At 50.1% G+C, this 17644-nt stretch overlaps 2 protein-coding genes across 2 annotated transcripts in view; both read left to right on the top strand.

Moving 5' to 3' along the window:
- Positions 1 to 9765, top strand: part of VWF (von Willebrand factor) — a 128449-nt gene extending 118684 nt beyond the window's left edge. The window contains exons 48-52 of the mRNA XM_061124740.1: positions 4584 to 4682; positions 5341 to 5469; positions 5978 to 6017; positions 8869 to 8966; positions 9446 to 9765. Of these exons, the coding sequence (XP_060980723.1) occupies positions 4584 to 4682; positions 5341 to 5469; positions 5978 to 6017; positions 8869 to 8966; positions 9446 to 9634 (555 nt within the window). The 3' untranslated portion in view covers positions 9635 to 9765. The remainder of the gene's footprint in view (positions 1 to 4583; positions 4683 to 5340; positions 5470 to 5977; positions 6018 to 8868; positions 8967 to 9445) is intronic.
- Positions 9766 to 12644: 2879 nt separating this feature from the next.
- Positions 12645 to 17644, top strand: part of ANO2 (anoctamin 2) — a 340921-nt gene continuing 335921 nt past the window's right edge. The window contains exon 1 of the mRNA XM_061124073.1: positions 12645 to 12779. Coding sequence (XP_060980056.1) covers positions 12755 to 12779 — 25 coding nt within the window. The 5' untranslated portion in view covers positions 12645 to 12754. The remainder of the gene's footprint in view (positions 12780 to 17644) is intronic.

Here is a 17644-nt window from a genome sequence, read left to right as displayed (position 1 = left end):
TTTTTGCCAGGTTGCAATGATGGTGTTTGCTTTGATCCCACAGGTGGGATCTGTGACGTGGAGTAGGATCTGGGATCTGGATCATCATTTCTAGTGGAGTAGAGGAGAGCATGCATTCACTGGTCTAATCAGTACTCTTAGCAACCCCCCCTCCACCCCTTGCACAGAGCTGCACCCAATGCTGAGGAGGACACCTTGGCTTCTTCTGCAGGCTGCCCCCTGCATTTGGGGCTCCTGCTGTCTTAGAAAATATAGTTGGTTGGATGAGTTTCTTGTGAGCTGGATGCACAGAATATGTAATAGTAACCACTCTTCTAGGTGGTGGAGCAGTGGGTAGGGGCTGGACAGTTCCTGGAGAGGAATCTCTCATCAGAGGAGCAATGCAGTGGCCAGAGGGGAGGGGCGATGGGAGGAGGGAGGAGGAGCACTGTAGCCGGTGTGGTCAGCGCTCTTGAGGACAGGGTGTGTTCTGCACTTGTGCAATGTGTGAAGCTCTAAGGAGGGGCTTAATAACATACATGGGGAATGAAGGGATCTACAGGATACACATTCTGTCTCTGATAGAATGGCTCAAGGAGAACATCCCTGCCTCACTTTGGAAGAAGGGAGTGGAATGTGTGTTTTTGTTTTTTTTTAATTTAAAATCCCAGTTGTTTTAGGATTTCCAGTGCAAGTGTGTGTGTGTGTGTGTGTGTGTGTGTGTGTGTGTGAGAAACAACTCCCCTGAATCATCTGGACTTGGACATGGGAAGGTATGATGCTGTCTGGAGTCTGTGGCACCCCTTCACTTGAATGTCCATGGAATTACAATCAATGCCAGGAGAGAGAGGTCCACACCCGCTGTCCTGCTGGAAAGTGGTCAGAGATATGAGCACACTCTCTACTGGCGCCCTCTGGTGGTCAGAGGGTGGCATAGCCACCTCCTCTGCATCCTTAGGTACCCAGCTTTAGAATCCATTCTAGACATAGGTTTCTAAGTATTTTTAAATCCACAGCCCCCTTTGGTCTGTGTATTCCTCCTCTTCTCCAAAATTGCATCTCCTCAGGGCAGTGTGGGCTTCCCTGATGGCTCAGATGGAAAGAATCTGCCTCCCAGTGCAGGAGATAGTGGTTTCAGTCCCTGGATGGGGAAGATCTCCTGGAGGAGGCAATGGCAACCCACTCCAGTGTTCTTGCCTGGAGAGTCCCATGAACAGAGGAGCCTGGTGGCCACAGTCCATGGGGTCACAAAGAGTCAGACACAACTGAGCAACCAAGCAGACACACACACACACACACACACACACACACACCCCCAGGGCAGTGAACTCACTTCCTCCCCCTTGAGATCCCGGAGATTAGCTCTGCTGTGTGTCTCTCAGTCTTTGCTGAGCTCTGCCTCACGTGCCCTCTTGTCGCTCAGCATTCTTCCCTGGACCTCTGGGAAGCCTCCTGCACGTGGGGAGCTGTGCTGGGTCAAGTTTAGGTCAGTCTGTTTGAACTGCAAATGTCAGATGGAACTGTTAGCATCACCAGAAACATGGGCCCTCTGTCTCCTCCAGGGGAGATGATGCTTATACCTCAAGGGGCCCAGCAGCTGGTGGTCTGTGCTGGTGGTCTGTGCTGGTAGAGACAAAGGAAAGCAAGGGGAAGAGACATGACCCTGACCAGGAACACGGAGAAGGCCTTCTGGAGGAGCATAACCTTGGGCTGACCTTGAGCAGTGACCTCCCAGGAGGCAGAATGGGGCCAGACTGGCAGATCAGCAAGAGTAAGGGCAGTGGCTTTCCAAAAGAAAAAAAAAAGTACATTTTCTTTTTTAAAGGCTTTTTTAAAAAAATAGTTCTACTAGATATTGCAATTATTTTTTTAAGTAGATAAATTAAGGTTTTTAGTTGGAGTTTCAGTATAAAACTCTCAAGAATTACTAGAATGAATAGACAGAAAAGTAGAAGGATACAGTAGACCTGAAAAACTCTATGAATCAATTCAACGTAATTAAGATTTGTACAATTTTCACACAACAGCAGGATGCAAAATTCTATTCAAGTTCCCATAGACTATAAACCAGGAGACACTGGAACACATCCAGGGACATAAAACAAGGTGCAAAAATTTCATGGCCTAAAGGTATTGAAATCACACCAACTCTGTTCTCTTAACACTGTGGAATTATGTTAGAGATCAATATCAAAACAGATTTGAAAATAATCAAGTGCAATGTATAAAATATTATATTATCACTGTGCGTGTGTGCTAAGTCACTTCAGTTGCATTTGACTCTTTGCGACCCCATGGACTGTAACTCTCCAGGCTCCTCTGTCCATGGGATTCTCCAGGCAAGAATACCGGAGTGGGTTGCCATGCCCTCCTTCAGGGGATCTTTCTGACCCAGGTATCGAACCTGTGTCTCTTATGTCTCCTGCATAGGCAGGCAGCTTTTCTTTACAACTCGCGCCACCTGGGAAGCCCATATTCACTATTCATTATCAGTTGTAAACTGTGCATATGACCGATGTTAATAAATGTATTCACAAGAGAAAAAAGTTTAAAAAGAGGGTGAGAAAAGAAAAAAAGAGTAAAGGCAGTGGAGAGATAGGACTGGGGTCCTTGAGTGGCCAACACAGTTTGTGAAAAGGGCTGGGAGACACCTCTGAGAAGAGCCTGGGGGGCATCCCTGGACAGGGCAGCAGGGCTCGTTGGCTGCTCTGACCTGAGTTCTGTGGTCGGCGGGACGCCTGGCCCTTCCTGATTGGATGCTCCAGCGAAAGCCCGGTCAGCCCTGCCCGCCTCCTGGTCCACCTGGTGGCCGTGCAGTGGGTGTCCGGTCAGCGTGGCTGGAAGCCCAGCAGCGCTCAGACACGCCTGTCACCCGTGCGTCTGTATTCTCGCAGCTGTGTTCTCGCCTCTCAGGGTCTCTTCTCTCTCCTGCGAGTGAGGTCAGCCTGCTCCCTCCCCTCCCCTCCCTCCTTCCCCAGTCCACTGCTCCACTGAAATCAGTGCCCCCTCCTCTCACCTCCCACCCCATCCTCCACCTCCTCCGGTCCCTTTCCCTCCCATGACGCCTCCCATCTTTCCTCGTCCTTGAATTCACCATGCCCTTGGCCCCTCTGGGGTGTGGATGGAGCCTCCACAGCCCCATCTCTTCACTTTGCAATCCCCTCCTCCATTTGTCCCCCACCCCTCATGTTTCCTGTAAAGATTTTGGGCTGAGTAGGGGGTATTTCCTAGTCTCTTCTAACACTCACTAGAAAATGCCCCAATCCATGCTCCCATGAAATCCTGTCTGATGTCAACCCCATTTTATTTCCTCGTTCTGATAATAACCAGTTGCATGCATTCATGCTGTTTTCCCCATCTCTCTCTTCCTCTCCCATCCATCACGGTCCACACCTTCAGGAATCGTGTGATTTTGAAAACACAGCTAAAGCTTACCCCTTGGCCTCAGATATTGGCGGTGTCCTTCCAAGCATGTTTGTGTAGCCAGGGTCCATCCAGTCACCCTGTTCTGCTGGAAGCTCAGTCCTCACTGGCTTTCTCCACAGCCTTCCTGGGGGGCTCAGTGCACACTCACAGACTCCTCACCGCCCTGCTGGTTAGGAGGCTTCAGTCTTGGTGCAATCAAACACGGGAGCCCTGTGAGACAGTGGGTCTTCTGCCCGGGACTCCAGACTGACCTGCTAGGGATTCACAGCAGGAAAACCTCAGGACCCCAAGGAATGAATCTCTAAGTGGTCATTACTAAATGTAGCAAAATGAAGAAAATGACACCGTAGTTGGCTTTCACATAGCTAAATGTATTCTTTTAAAATTTTACTAAATTTTGTTCTTCCTGTTTGTTTTTTTTCCTTTTGGCATGGTGTGAAAGTGTTAGTTGTTCAGTCGTGTCCGACTCTTTGCGACCCCATGGACTGTAGCCCACCAGGCTCCGCTGTCCATGGAATTCTCCAGGCGAGAATATTGGAGTGGGTTGCCATTCCCTTCTCCAGGGGATCTTCCCGATCCAGGGACCTGGTTCTCCCGCATGGCAGGAAGATTCTTTGCTGTCTGAGGCGCCAGGGAAGTCCCTTTTGGCATGGTGGGGAAAGGTGAAAGAGCTTAAATTTTAATGCAATGATGAGACAACTGATGATCGCTTTTTGGTTCTTATTTGGTTAGCATGTTTGAAAATTCTTTGCAAAAATAAAAAGTTGGTTACCCTGTGTGGTCTCCCAGATTTGGGGGCGTTTTTGTAAAACCATGAAATCCTGTGGTCTGGAAGCTACAGCCTTTTCCCCTACCATGAAGGGGAAGGGACGGAGGCAGGGTGCAATTTCCACCGTGACAAAGTCCAGTGGCAGATGATGATTGCGTGGACTCAGTGATGACAGAGGACCCTGGAATGACAAGCAGTGGATGAGTTCAAGATGCATTTTTTGGCAAGATCTGGTGATGAGTGAGTGAGGGGCGAGGCAGGGGATGAGAAAAAGAGAGCAGGGACGAGGATGGCCCCCAGATTTCTGGTCGGAGCGGCTGGGTGTGATGAAATCATTTACAGTTTGGCTTACTTATGAACTGGGTCTTTGGGGGAAGCTCACAGAGGCTGCATTTTCTCCTGGTTCCAGGGTTACGTGGAAGAGAAGCTCCAGGGCGAATGCTGTGGGAGATGCCTGCCTACAGCGTGCACTATTCAGCTGCGAGGAGGACAGATCCTGATGCTGAAGGTGGGAGCAAGTGGAAGTCAAGACTGTCATCTCAGATCACCATCTGCTTCCTTGCTTGGGGATCTTTTCTTCAAGAAAGAGGGGGCCAAGTTTGGGTCGATATTGACTTCTTTTCATACCTATTTCTGATTTTTTGTAAAGAAAAGATGGATAACCTTTAGGAGGTATAGGATTTAGTTATTTTGTCACTTTCCTCGACAAGGGGATAGTTGGTGTGGGCCCCCATGATTGAGAGTTGGTTGACCTCTAAGGTTTTCTCTAGCCTCGATTATCTCTGAGACTGGGTAGGCAGTCAGGTGGCAGAGATGCCCATCTGTGAAAGTTAGGATGGGCTGCTGAGGCAGGGGCCTAGTTCACTCATCTCTCGGTCAGAGGCACTCATCTCTAGTTCAGCTATTGATTGCCCAGTTTACCTCCACTGCATCTTAATTCTTTACGCTGTTATGTGGTCAGAAGAGTTTAGGGATTCCCTACCTTCATACAGCCCTATTCCCAGGAAACAGGTTGCAAAACCGGACTGCACCTACCTCATTCTTGTTCTATGGTCCCCCACACTGTCTCAACAACTCCGAGGAGTCAAGGTCACTGTTCGAAGTGGCTTTGAAACCCAAGGGCTGTCTTCAGATGTGCTCAGCACACATCCTCTCTTTCCTTTCAGCGTGATGAGACACTCCAGGATGGCTGTGACAGTCACTTCTGCAAAGTCAACAAGAGAGGAGAGTTCATTTGGGAGAAGAGGGTCACGGGCTGCCCGCCCTTCAACGAACACAAATGTCTGGCTGAGGGGGTGAGCCGTCAGAGCCCAGGTCCTGCTTTCCTCTCAACTGGCTCCATCTTTGACTGAAAAAAGAAGGTTCTTCTGAATGGCAGTCCAGCTCTGCCATGATTCCCAGTGTTCAAGGAGAAGCCCGACCTAGTTTAAAAATCAACAAAATTACAAAATCACAGCGTGATGGAGAGGTGAAACTCTCTCCACGATGCTCTAAGAAAATACCTCCCCTTGGGGGAGACTGGATCTGTGATCCTTGAATGGGGAGGTGAGAGACCAAACTGATTGATGGTCTCCCCTGGGAATGACAGTCCTGGTGACTCTCAACTGGAAGAGAATTCAGAATAATCAGGACCGTTTCAGCCTGGCCGGGCAGGGTGGTCAGTCTGCTCACCTTTATGATGGGACAGCCCATTCACTTCAGGGGACTTGGGCTGTGAGTCCAGAGGCAGGACTTGGCCTGGAGTGACAGAAAGTGTCCACTATGTACTATTTGTGCCTAACTCGGGACTTTGCTGTTTTTTAGGGGAAAATCGTGAAAATTCCTGGCACGTGCTGTGACACATGTAAGTATGTTACCAACAGACTGTCCCTTGAAACCCATCAGATCCAGACCAGGGCATGTTCCTCAAAGTGAACTTTATTCTAGAAAGATAGCGCAGTCATTGCATTCCATTCTGCAGGGGACTGCCACCCAGCCTTGCGTGTCCTTGGACTGCCCCCTCCTCAAGCCCCCTTTCAGATGCCTGTAAACCAGTCTCTTCTTCCTTCTTCCAGACTCCTGGCAATCACTAGCCTCTCACTTGCCTTTCTCCTCACCGGGTCTTGGGTTGGTCACAGTCCTATCACAAGAGAATGTCTTCTCTCTGCCCTTGAAGCTCCTTGAAGACAAGGCACCTTGATATATGATCTCAACAGATGAGACACTCAATACACCTCTATTCTTTGGGTATCCCAGAGAGAAGGGGAAGCGAGAAGCTAGCTGTGGGGCTGCAGAGAAACACAGTCTTCTCAAGGATTGATAGGCTGGTCTCATTAACCAGTTTTATTACCCTCCTCTCCTTCACTCTCGCCTGTTCTTTTTTTAAATTAATTAATTTTGGTTTTGGCTGTGTCTTCATTGCTGTGCCCAGGCTTTCTCTAGTTGTGGAGAGCTGGGGCTACCTTTACTTGCTGTGTGCAAGCTTCTCATTGTGGTGGCTTCTCTTGTTGCTGAGCACGGGCTCTAGAGCGTGCTGGCTCCGTAGTCATGGTGCATGGGCTTAGATGCCCTGAGGCATCTGGGATCTTCCCGGACTAGGGATCGAACCTGTATCCCCTGTGTTGGCAGGCAGATTCTTTACCACTGGGCCGCCAGGGAAGTCCTTGGCTCTTCCTGACCTTGCACTTGTGTTACACGGGTTGGTCCCCCAGTAGTTACTGCAGCAGCTTTGGAGACGGAGCTCCAGTCTGCTCATCAGAAAGCATCTCACCACACATTTTTGTTTCCAAGAGCACACGTACCTTTCAGAATCCCAAAGTTCGTGCTGTATTCTCTGGGTATAGAATTACTTGTCTGGACTAATATTCTTTGTTTTTTTAGTTTAGTTACTTAGCTTTTGTTTGTTTGTTTGTTTGTTTTTGGATTCCTGGGTCCATGTTCCCATGTTTATTTGAAGGTGGAGAAAGAAAAGAGTTGCTCAGTTGTGTCTGACTGTTTGCAACCCCATGGACTATAGCCCACCAGGCTCCGCTGTCCATGTAATTCTTCAAGCAAGAATACTGGAGTGGGTAGCCATTCCCATCTCTAGGGGATCTTTCTGACCCAGGGATCGAACCTGGTCTCCTGCATTGCAGGTGGATTCTTTACCATCTGAGCCACCAGGGAAGCCCCTGGGGAAAAGAAAGGAAGAGTGAAAACATGAATACCTTCAGTGGTCAGTCATTTGTTCTTCTCCTGATGGCTCACTCCGACAGTCCCTGGAGTTGCTGTAACCAAGCTGCAGACGGAGGGGACACACTCTGAGAGCATCTCTCTCTGTGATTCCTGTCTGCATGGCTGAGATCAGGAAGCCGTCCAGGAAGAGACGCATTTTCCTCTAGGTGTGCTGCAGGGGCAATCTGGCTGAGGCTGTTATCTGCAAAACTAGCAATGAGGCCAAACGGGGCTTCAGTGCTTTCAGGAGACAGGGACCCTCCATAAGGAAAATAAGCCAGGCTCGGGGATTTAAATCTACTGTGTGTTGGCTTCAATATGTTTTCCTCATTCACCCTCTTAATGTGGTTGGCAGGCTTTTGCTTTAAAATGAAATTATTTGGAAATTGGGAGGCTGGCTAATATGTAGTTAAGGTTGAATTAGATTTGGAGCCATCCAGGAATGGAAAACTCCCAGTGTTTGGACAGGCAACGGTGAACTGACATTAAATCCTAGAATTATCAGTGGGGCAAGCAGAGATTCAAAGCTGAATGCTGTTAACCCCTGTGTGGTAAGGAAACCCATACCTGCGACCAGGAGATGGCTTTACTCAAAGCAAAGATTCCACAAGGGCTGCAAGGATCTTCTCGGTCCCCAGGGAGACAATGACATTTGCAGGGATGAATAGATATTAATTGTACTTATTGGATACTTCATTGCCTGTTTGCTTCTGGGTATAGTGTAAGCAGGCTTTCCAGGTGGCGCAGTGGTAAAGAATCCGCCTGCCAATGCTGGAGATAGAGGAGACGCAGGTTTGATCCCTGGGTGGGGAAGATCCCCTGGAGAAGAAACTGGCAACCTCCTCCAGTATTCTTGCCTGGAAAAGTCCATGAACAGAGGAGCCTGGCAGGCTACAGTCCATGGGGTCACAGAGTTGGACACAACTGAGCAACTCGCACACATGCAGAGTTATAAGCACAAGAGGATTGCTCTGATCATTATGGCTTTTAGAGTCTACAATTGTATAAAAGTAAGTCTTATCCATTGACATCACCAAAGCATGGTGAATCTAGGCTCCTCTTGCAGTTAGAATTGTTCCATTAAGTGAGTTCAACCCAGTGATATCTTTATCTCTGATTATGAAGGGCCAGGAGAAGCTGGGCTTCCCAGGTGGTGCTAGTGGTTAAGAACCTGCCTGCCAATGCAGGAGATGCAAGTTCGATCCTTGGGTCGGGAAGATCCCCTGGAGAAGGGAATGACAACCCACTCTAGTATTCTTGCCTGGGAAATCACATGGACAGAGGAGCCTGGTGAGCTGCAGGCTGTGGGGTTGCAAAGAGTTGGACATGACTGAAGCGACAGCAGGAGAAGCTGAGGGGAACCAGGGTCACTGACTTGCCCTCCCTGGAGCTGGCTGTGGAGACCTGGTTACTGTGAAATTGACCTATGTCCAGTGAATAAGGGAACTGGAGTGGACAATGTTGAATGGGAGAACAGGTCCCATCTCTCACCTGCCCTGTAGGTGAGGAGCCCGAGTGCAAGGACATCACGGGCAGGGTGCAGCACATCAAGGTGGGAGATTGCACATCTGAAGAGGAAGTGGACATTCACTATTGCCAGGTAAGGAGTCCTTGGTTCAGAGGACGGGTCTCTTCATTTGAACACTTCTCTTTAGATACATTGTGGAAAGATCTGGGAAGTTCACAAGGAGGAGATGTGAAAGAAACTAGGAACTTTCTTTTTCCTTTTTTTTTTGAAAGCAAGTATTTTATTGAAGTAACTGAGAACTTTTGACCCCAGAAGATAAGAACATCAGCAAAGATTCAAAGCGTCCGTTGAAGAGAATGGAGGGTTACTTATGGAACTGGGAGCTGCGTTCCTTGGAGATCCATCAAACATGCACAGAAATCGCAGCTATAGGGCTGGGTGTGAGAGTTCCATTAGGGCAGGCCTTTCAGACACATTGCCTGGCTGTCCTGGGTTCCTCTGGCGGAGGCCAGGCCTGGAGGAGGGCAGGTGCAGGAAGCGGGCTGCCCCAGAGCCCTCCCCACCCTGCGACTCTCCATCACCCGCGTCGCCGCCTCTCTTTCCCGCTGCAGGGAAGATGCACCAGCAAAGCCCTGTACTCCATCGACACGGAGGATGTGCTGGACCAGTGTTCCTGCTGCTCGCCCACGCGCACGGAGCCCATGCGAGTGCCCCTGCGCTGCACCAACGGCTCCGTCATCTACCACGTGATCCTCAACGCCCTGCAGTGCAAGTGCTCCCCCAGGAAATGCAGCCCATGACGCGCTGCCCGCCCTACACGGACACCCGCTGCCTCTCGCTAGGCTCGGCCACCCCTGCACCGCGCGCATGCGCACTCTGGTCCCAGACCTTCCCGGGCGCACAATAAAGGCCAATCTATCTTCTGGTCAAAGGCTGGTGGTTCATCCAGGTTGAGATGACTGGGCTGCCCTGAGCCAGGTGCTGAAGTGGGGGGTGGGGAGTGGAGAGGGAGCCCAGGCTTTCACACCAGATCCTTTTCAGCCCCGAGAGAGACGCTATGCAGTGCAGGCACTGGACAATGAAGCTGGAAAGGATTTAGACATCATCTCACCCACTGCCCTCTCCTGCCCCTTCACCGAGGATGAAAGTAGCTCAGAGAGCTTGAGTGACTTGCCCAAGGTCACACAGCCACTGGGTGGCAACGCCAGGCTCAGAACCCGAGGACCTGGACACCTGGGCAAGAACTCTTGGGCTGGTCCACCAGAGCCACACGAATCTAGTGCTGACAGATTCAGCCTTGTTCTCACTGGAACCAGGGAGGGCTGCATTTTTAGGCCTTTCTGCTTCCGCTGGAGAAGAACCTCCAGGGAAGATAACATTGGAGGCAAACGCCATGAGTTGCGTTGAGTCACATTGGTGGGGAGCTTTAGCCGGGTAGAGGGAAGGAGGAATGGATAGAAGTTTTATATAACTGCTCAATAATTCAAAGGCTGTCGCCCTCTATCCATCACCCCACCTCCAATTTTGAGTAGTCTCTAAGGTCTCTGTGGGAAAGCAGATCCGGGGCCAGAGAATTATTAATAGCTGTCTCTCTTCTGACTGATCGCCTGATGCTCCAACCCGGGACGAGGTGCTGTTGGCGGCGTGGGGCTCCGAGAAATTCAGTGGGAGGCTACTTCTTCAACAGAGGGTGTCAATTTCTCAGTGCACCCATAGCCTGAGTTCTCCTCGTATTTACTGACAGGACGATTCACTACCAAGGAAAAAGCTGAACTTGAAAAACTGCATGTTTTGATTTTAAAAAATGGCAGGGAGCAGGGTAAATAGGATGCTGAAGGAGAAACAGTGGGGTGTGAACTGGGAGCTCTCCCACTCTGCATGCGTTCCAAGGTGGGTCTGCCTCTGGTCCCAGCTCTTGCTACTCAGTCACTCAGTCGTGCCCAACTCTTTGTGACCCCATGGACTGCAGCCCGCCAGGCTGCCCTGTCCTTCACCATCTCCCGGAGCTTGCTCAAACTCATGTCCAGTAAGTCGGTGATGCTATCCAACCATCTCATCCTCTGTCACCTCCTTCTCCTCCTGCCCTCGATCCTCCCCAGCACCAGGGTCTTTTCTAATGAGTTGGCTCCGCATCAGGTGGCCAAAGTATTGGAAGTTTCAGCTTTAGCATCAGTCCATCCAAAGAATATTCAGGGTTGGTTTCCTTTAGGATTGACTGGTTTGATCTTGTAGTCCAAGGGACTCTCAAGAGTCTTCTCCCAGGACTCTCTGTTTTGTCCTCCTCAGACCAGATGGAACAGTACCCCGAAGTGAGAGTCTTAGGAAGGGTCTCAGGGAGTATGGGGAGAGAGAAGAGATGAACCAAGGTGGAAATGTTTCCAGTCCTCTTGGCGTTGGAAACACATAGGGAAGGGTTCCCAGAAGAGGGTGGAGAAGGGTGTGTCTGGGAGAGAAAGGAGCCAGGATCCAAGTGTTAGAGCACAGACTCTGGAGTGAGCTCAGCCCTCAGAGATATGGGGCCTGACCTTTACACTGCAGTCTCCTTATCTGTGAAATGGGTACACAGGCAGTAAAACATAGAACGGTTATTAGAACTCATTCCGGGAAAGGCTCTGAGAAGGGTGCGGAGGGAGTGGATGTCTGTATCCATACCAGCCTTGATTACCCCTAGCGGCCAGGACACAGCCCAGGGTGGGCACATGCTGTTTCTGGTTTTCTTCTGCTCAGCTCCTGACTTCCCTTTACTGTCTCAGGTTCATCATCAATTGATACAATGTATAAACTGGGGAGGGGCTTCCTCAGTAGCTCAGCAAGAAAGAATCCGCCTTCAGTGAAGGAGACATGGGTTTGATCCCTGGGTCAGGAAGATCCCCTGGAGGAGGAAATGGCAACCCACTCCAGTATTCTTGCTTGGAAAATCCCATGGACCAAGGAGCCTGACGGGCTATAGTCCATGGGATTCCAAAAGAGTTGGGCATGACTTCAAGACTGAACACTCATGCATAAAGTGGAGAGCAGTCCCACCAGTCCACCTTATCAGCATGGGAGTTGGGAAAGTTTGTGGTCATACAGAGCCAACTTGACATATATGTTAACATAATACCTTTTCATTTTCTGGGTCCCTGGTATTAATGCACTCGCTTACCTTGGGGGCATCTTGGAATTGTAGATTTCATCATGCAGAATGGCTCTTTGGAGGTCTTCTCTTCCATCCCCCTTCCCATGGCTAGGTACCAAAGCCATTCCAGAGAGATGGACCTCCTCTTTTCTCCTAGGATGGAGCTTTCAACATCTGCTTCCTCAACTGGTCCCACAGTCTTCCTGGGAAGCTTTTCTAAAACCTGCCTCTCCCCTTACCACTTGCAGCCCCTCTTCCTGTCCCTGGGGCGAGATTCCTCCACTTCTGCTCCTTTTAGTCTAGAGAAAGGTGGGGGACAGCTGGTGGCTGTCCGGGGAAGCACCCGCCCCCACCCAGGCGATCAGCCACAGGGCGGCGGGAAGCAGGGTTCCTGGGCGGGATTGGAAACTAATCAGGCAGACGGTTCCAGAGATAATCCGGCTGAACGCTCACACCCGAACCAGGTTAGGAGGCAGCGCCTGGGGCAGGGAGAGCCGCAGTCTTACGGTCTGGCCCCTCAGCTTCATTAACCCGAGCGTGACCCAGACTCAACCCGCCGGCGGGAACGCGCTTCTTCCTCCACGTGGCGCGACTAGCGGCCGGTGCGCCCAGGGCGCAGCAGCCGGAGGAGGCCGGGTGGCCCCAGCGAGGGATGGGGGAGGAGACAGCAGCAGCAGGCAGGGGCGGGCACGTCCAGACGGAGCTGAGCCGAGATGGAATTAGCCCGGCGGCTGAATAAGCCAGTGCAGACGCCAGCGCAGCCGCGGGACAGTCGGGGTTTCGCGTCTGGTGCGCCCGCTCCATGGCCACCACCCCAGGGCTGCATGGTGAGTCTCCCTTGCATGGACCTGGTCCTGAGCATCTAGAATCTTGTAGGACGGAGAGGGGGCTGGGAGTGAAGGAGCGGGCATCCCTATTCCCACCCTTGAGATTGGTGACCCCCGGTGAACCTGGAAGGGGCTTCGCAGGGAATCCGTCTGCTGGCTAGACAGGCAGACATAATTTCAGTCTATGATCCCTGACATGAAAGCCCTTTGTTCAGCCCAAGACCGCTCTGTCCCGGGGCTCCAAGCTCAGGGGTCCCACGCTTGTCTGTGGAGCAATGGGTGCCCACCCGGATGCTGGGGCACCCAGACCAGCAACTTCTCACCCTTGGGTGGCTCTCACCCTTGGAAGGCGAGGGACACCCGAGTGGTTTCCTGGACGCTCATGTCCTATCAAGGAGAAAAGAGGTAGGACAAGAGTCAGGGGATTGGTGCAGTGGCTTTTTGTTGATGAATTACCAATTCCAATCTCTTTATCTTCTTGTTACAAGTCAGGGGGTGTTTAGCACATCTGAACGGATCAGCAAACAACTGAGGTTTAATTCAGAAACAGTCTGCTGAGGACAGAGGTTCAGAGTCACCCCCTGCAACTTGACTTTAGCCTCTTGGAGCATCCTCACAATTTCAGGAAGTCTCTCCCAGCCCTTATCCACCCCAGGAAGGGCATTTACACTTCGGGAAACACAGGCTTTCCCCGGGGGGGTTATTTAAGAAGAAAAGCAAATTGAGGCAGCGTTTAGGGGAGCAGGGCATGACCCTTCTGCATCTTCAGGTGATATTGAATACACACGTGCGTTTGGTTGGGTTGACCCTGCCTAGAAGGAGTTTCTGTCTGGAGTCTTGTTTCCAGTGGGTCGTGAGAGAGGTGTGGAGTGGCAGGGGCCGGGGAAGGTGCTCACTTCACTGGCATGAACAGTGGGCACAGGAGACTGGAAGGCAGGTGTGAGTCCGGGACTGCGTGAGCACGTGTGGAGAGACACTCCGGGACCGTGTGAATGCTGGTCTAGGGCAGAAGTTCCTGCCGAGCAAGGTTAAATCTCATCCCCAAAGGCAGGTGGCAGGTGAGGGAGGATCTTAGACGAGAGGGGGCTTCTCCAGAGGGTGACAAGACAACTTGTCTGGGCTTTGCTCTTGGGATTGGACATCAGAAGCCTGCTCCAGCTGCTAGGCACCCAGGGCCTGATCGCCCCTTCACTGTGACCTGCCACACGCCATCATTTTGGGAGCCAGGAACCTAAGCAGGTCCTTTCTGGGCACCCGGGCTGCTGTCTGAGTTGCTTCTAGGTGGACCCTGGGCCTCTTTGCTGGCTGATGGAGGCGGCTGTGTGAGCAGGGAGGGTGGGTTCCAAACACCAGCCTCAGGCTCTGCTGGTCCAGTTTGTCTGTCCCTTCTCTGCCCACTTCCACAGTGGGGCAGGACTGGGGTCGGGGGCCAGAGACCCTGAGGGCTAGAGTGGCGCTTGTGTTTCATTTTCTCTAATGAGGACCCGATTTCCATCTTGTGGACCCTTCTTCTGGCTGAGGGCAGCCTGCCATTCCTAGAGCACGAAGAACAGAAACGACCACTAGAGATGAGAATCTGGCCTCTAGCTACAAAGTAGAATCCATCCATATTTGTGATCAGGCTGCTGGGGAGGAGGAGTTTGAAAAAAGATTGCCTTCAAAGAAGGAACCAGCCACGTGGACACCTGGAGAATGGTCAAGCAACGGCATGCATGTGTGCTAAGTTGCTTCAGTCATGTCTGACTCTTTGAGACCTTATGGATCATAACCTGCCAGGCTCTGCTGTCCCTGGGATTCTTTGGGCAAGAATATTGGAGTTAGTTGCCATGCCTTCCTCCAGGAGGTCTTCCTGACCCAGGATTGAACCCATGTCTCCTGTGGCTCCTGCATTGCAGGCAGATTCTTTATTGCCGAGCCACCAGGGAAGCCCCTCAAGCAACAGCAGTAGAGACGAAAGACCCTGGGGCAGCAATGTGCTTGGGCTGTCCACAAAGTCAGGGGGGAAACCCAGTGCCTGGAGGGTGAGGGAGAGGGTGAGCCAGATCGCATGGAGTCTTGGGGCTCAGGCTGTATGCTTTTGACTTTCAAAGAGAAAGGGGAGACATATTTAGACACTGTGCATACAGATACCGCGCTTCACTTCCCAACAGCCTTGGGGTCAATATGAAATCCATGTCACTGAAGAGGAACCTGAGGTTCAGAGAGGTTAGGAAATACCCCTGTTACATTGGGTTCACCAGTGAATCATCACTGAAGGATAAAGTTGGAATTCCAACTCACTTCCCTTCCACCTCACCTGGTTGCTCTCATTCTGTTCTTCAGAAGCCACTAGAAGGAAGTGGAGATGTTGGCAAGGAAGGGGTGGGTGGAAGTGTGGGTGGAAGTGGGGCCTTTAGGGAGATATTAATTTTGCAAGGCTGATAGGTGATGCTGTGGTCATATTCCAGGCAAGGCTTGCCTTGACACGACTTCCAGTCTGGAGTCATCAGGGTTAGTTTATTTAGTGGGATCAAACCTCAGAAGGCCAGTTGTCATCACTGAACTCCTATGACAACGTGCCACTGTGGTTCACACCGGGGACATGCTTTAGTGAGCACAGGTTGCCTGAATTCCACATTGACGGTTTACAGGCACGTGGGAGACTGACCCACTGCCTGCAGAGGACTTGCCCAGTGTCTGATGATTCTGTTAATCTCAGCTCACAATCACTTCTATGGGTTGCACCCCATGCCCCTGTGGGGGCCGCACACACCAGTTCAGAGCACACTTGTGGACTGTGTGCTGGAGCTTCAGCGACCAACAGGGCACGCACACCCGGGACCGTCAGGACCTTACACTCTAAGGTCACCACCCCACTCCTTGTTGGACATGAAAAGGAGGAGGCGGGGTCAAGAACAGGCTTGTTCAGACCACGCCAATGAAATTAACCACATCCATACTTCATAGGCTGCTGGTGGCTCAGACTGTAAAGAATCCGCCTGCAATGCAGAAGACTTGGGTTCGATCCCTGGGTTGGGAAGATCCCCTGGTGAAGGGAATGGCAACCCACTCCAGTATTCTTGCCTGGGAAATCCCAGACAGAGGAGCCTGGCAGGCTACAGTCCATGGGGTTGCACAGAGTCAGATATGACTGAAGCAAATAATACTTTCACACTTCGTAGTATTAATACATTTCAAGATGTACTAGAAGTCTTTCTTTGGCTCCTATGGACAACCCTGCCCTCCCTCCAGAAACTCTAAGCAAATAATTTATAAGTCCATCTGGCTGACAGTTCTCCATCTCTGTTAACTTGCGCTGAAACTACAAAAAGGTGACAGTTCTTTCAAGGAGCTGGGTGAGATCCTCCCCTCACTGTGTAGCAAACACAAATATAAAGCGTGCCACCCTTGTATTTCCTTTTTTAAAAAAATATTTTCTTTTATTTCGTAGAGTATTTTTATTTATTCTATGCTCCCGACCAGGCACCAAACCTGTGCCTGTGCAGTGCGAATTCAGAGTCTTAACCACTGGACCCCCAGGGCAGTCCCACCCTCCAAATCTTCTGACTGGTTCGCTGATTTCTAGAAAAACGGGAAAACTCACACGTTTCCAGCAATCACTGATGCCTGTTATTCACCATAAACTAATTAAAAATAGCTTTAAAAATTTAAAAGTAATGATATGTGCCCGTCGAAAATAATTAAATAGAAAAAAATACTGGTTTTTAATATTTGGTGATTATTCTTGACCCTAACTCCTTTTTAATTCATTTTTATTTTTTTCCTATATCAGTAACTACTTCTATTTCTTATTTATTAACCTTCAAACAAGTTACAAGAAAGGAAAACCTAGATACCAAAAAACTTAAGGGAAAAGGAGCAAATGCCAAAGAATGAAAGATTGGGAACATATTATTATATCAGCCAAACCTAGATAAGAATAGATACTGTAATTGAGCAAAAACTTACCTATGAACCTCTTGACAGGCAGCTCAGAAAAGAGATAATAAGTTACATGGGTCCCATTGCCTAAGAAAATGAGACTAGTTCATCAACATTAAACTTTAAGAAGAATGTCACAGTGGTATTTGTGTGACATATAAGACATTGCCCAGCATAATGAGCTGTAGTTTCATTAGTAGCTTTTTAGAAAGGGTATTATTTTTCATGTGGGCATTTATTTTATTGTGTCTGTCTTTTTTTAAAAGAGGTGTTTCTGTCTTATACTTTTCTGGCCCATGCTACTCTATTATACTGAAAAAAAAAATGCTGTTTTCAAACCATTAGATAACCAACTATCTTTCAAATCATTAGATAACCAACCTCTATCTTGAAAAATAGTGGCCTATGGGTACTTTGCCAACAAAGGTCCATCTAGTCAAGGCTGTGGTTTTTCCATTGGTCATGTATGGATGTGAGAGTTGGACTGTGAAGAAAGCTGAGTGCCGAAAAATTGATGCTTTTGAACTGTGGTGTTGGAGAAGACTCTTGAGAGTCCCTTGGACTGCAAGGAGATCCACCCAATCCATCCTAAAGGAGATCAGTCCTGGGTGTTCATTGGAAGGACTGATGCTGAAGCTGAAACTCCAATACTTTGGCCACCTCATGCGAAGAGTTGTCTCACTGGGAAAAACCCTGATGCTGGGAGGGATTGGGGGCAGGTGGAGAAGGGGACGACAGAAGATGAGATGGCTGGATGGCATCACCGACTTGATGGACATGAGTTTGAGTAAACTCCGGGAATTGGTGATGGACGGGGAGGCCTGGCGTGCTGCGATTCATGGGGTCGCAAAGAGTCGGACATGACTGAGCAACTGAACCGAACTGAACTGATGGGCTTCCCAGGTAGCTCAGTGGTAAAGAATCCACCTGCCAGTGCAGGAGAT

This window comes from Dama dama, chromosome 22 (genome assembly GCF_033118175.1).
Source record: "Dama dama isolate Ldn47 chromosome 22, ASM3311817v1, whole genome shotgun sequence".
Classification (NCBI taxonomy): domain Eukaryota; kingdom Metazoa; phylum Chordata; class Mammalia; order Artiodactyla; family Cervidae; genus Dama; species Dama dama.
Note: the sequence above shows the minus strand (reverse complement) of the source record. Positions and strands in the feature narration are given on the sequence as shown.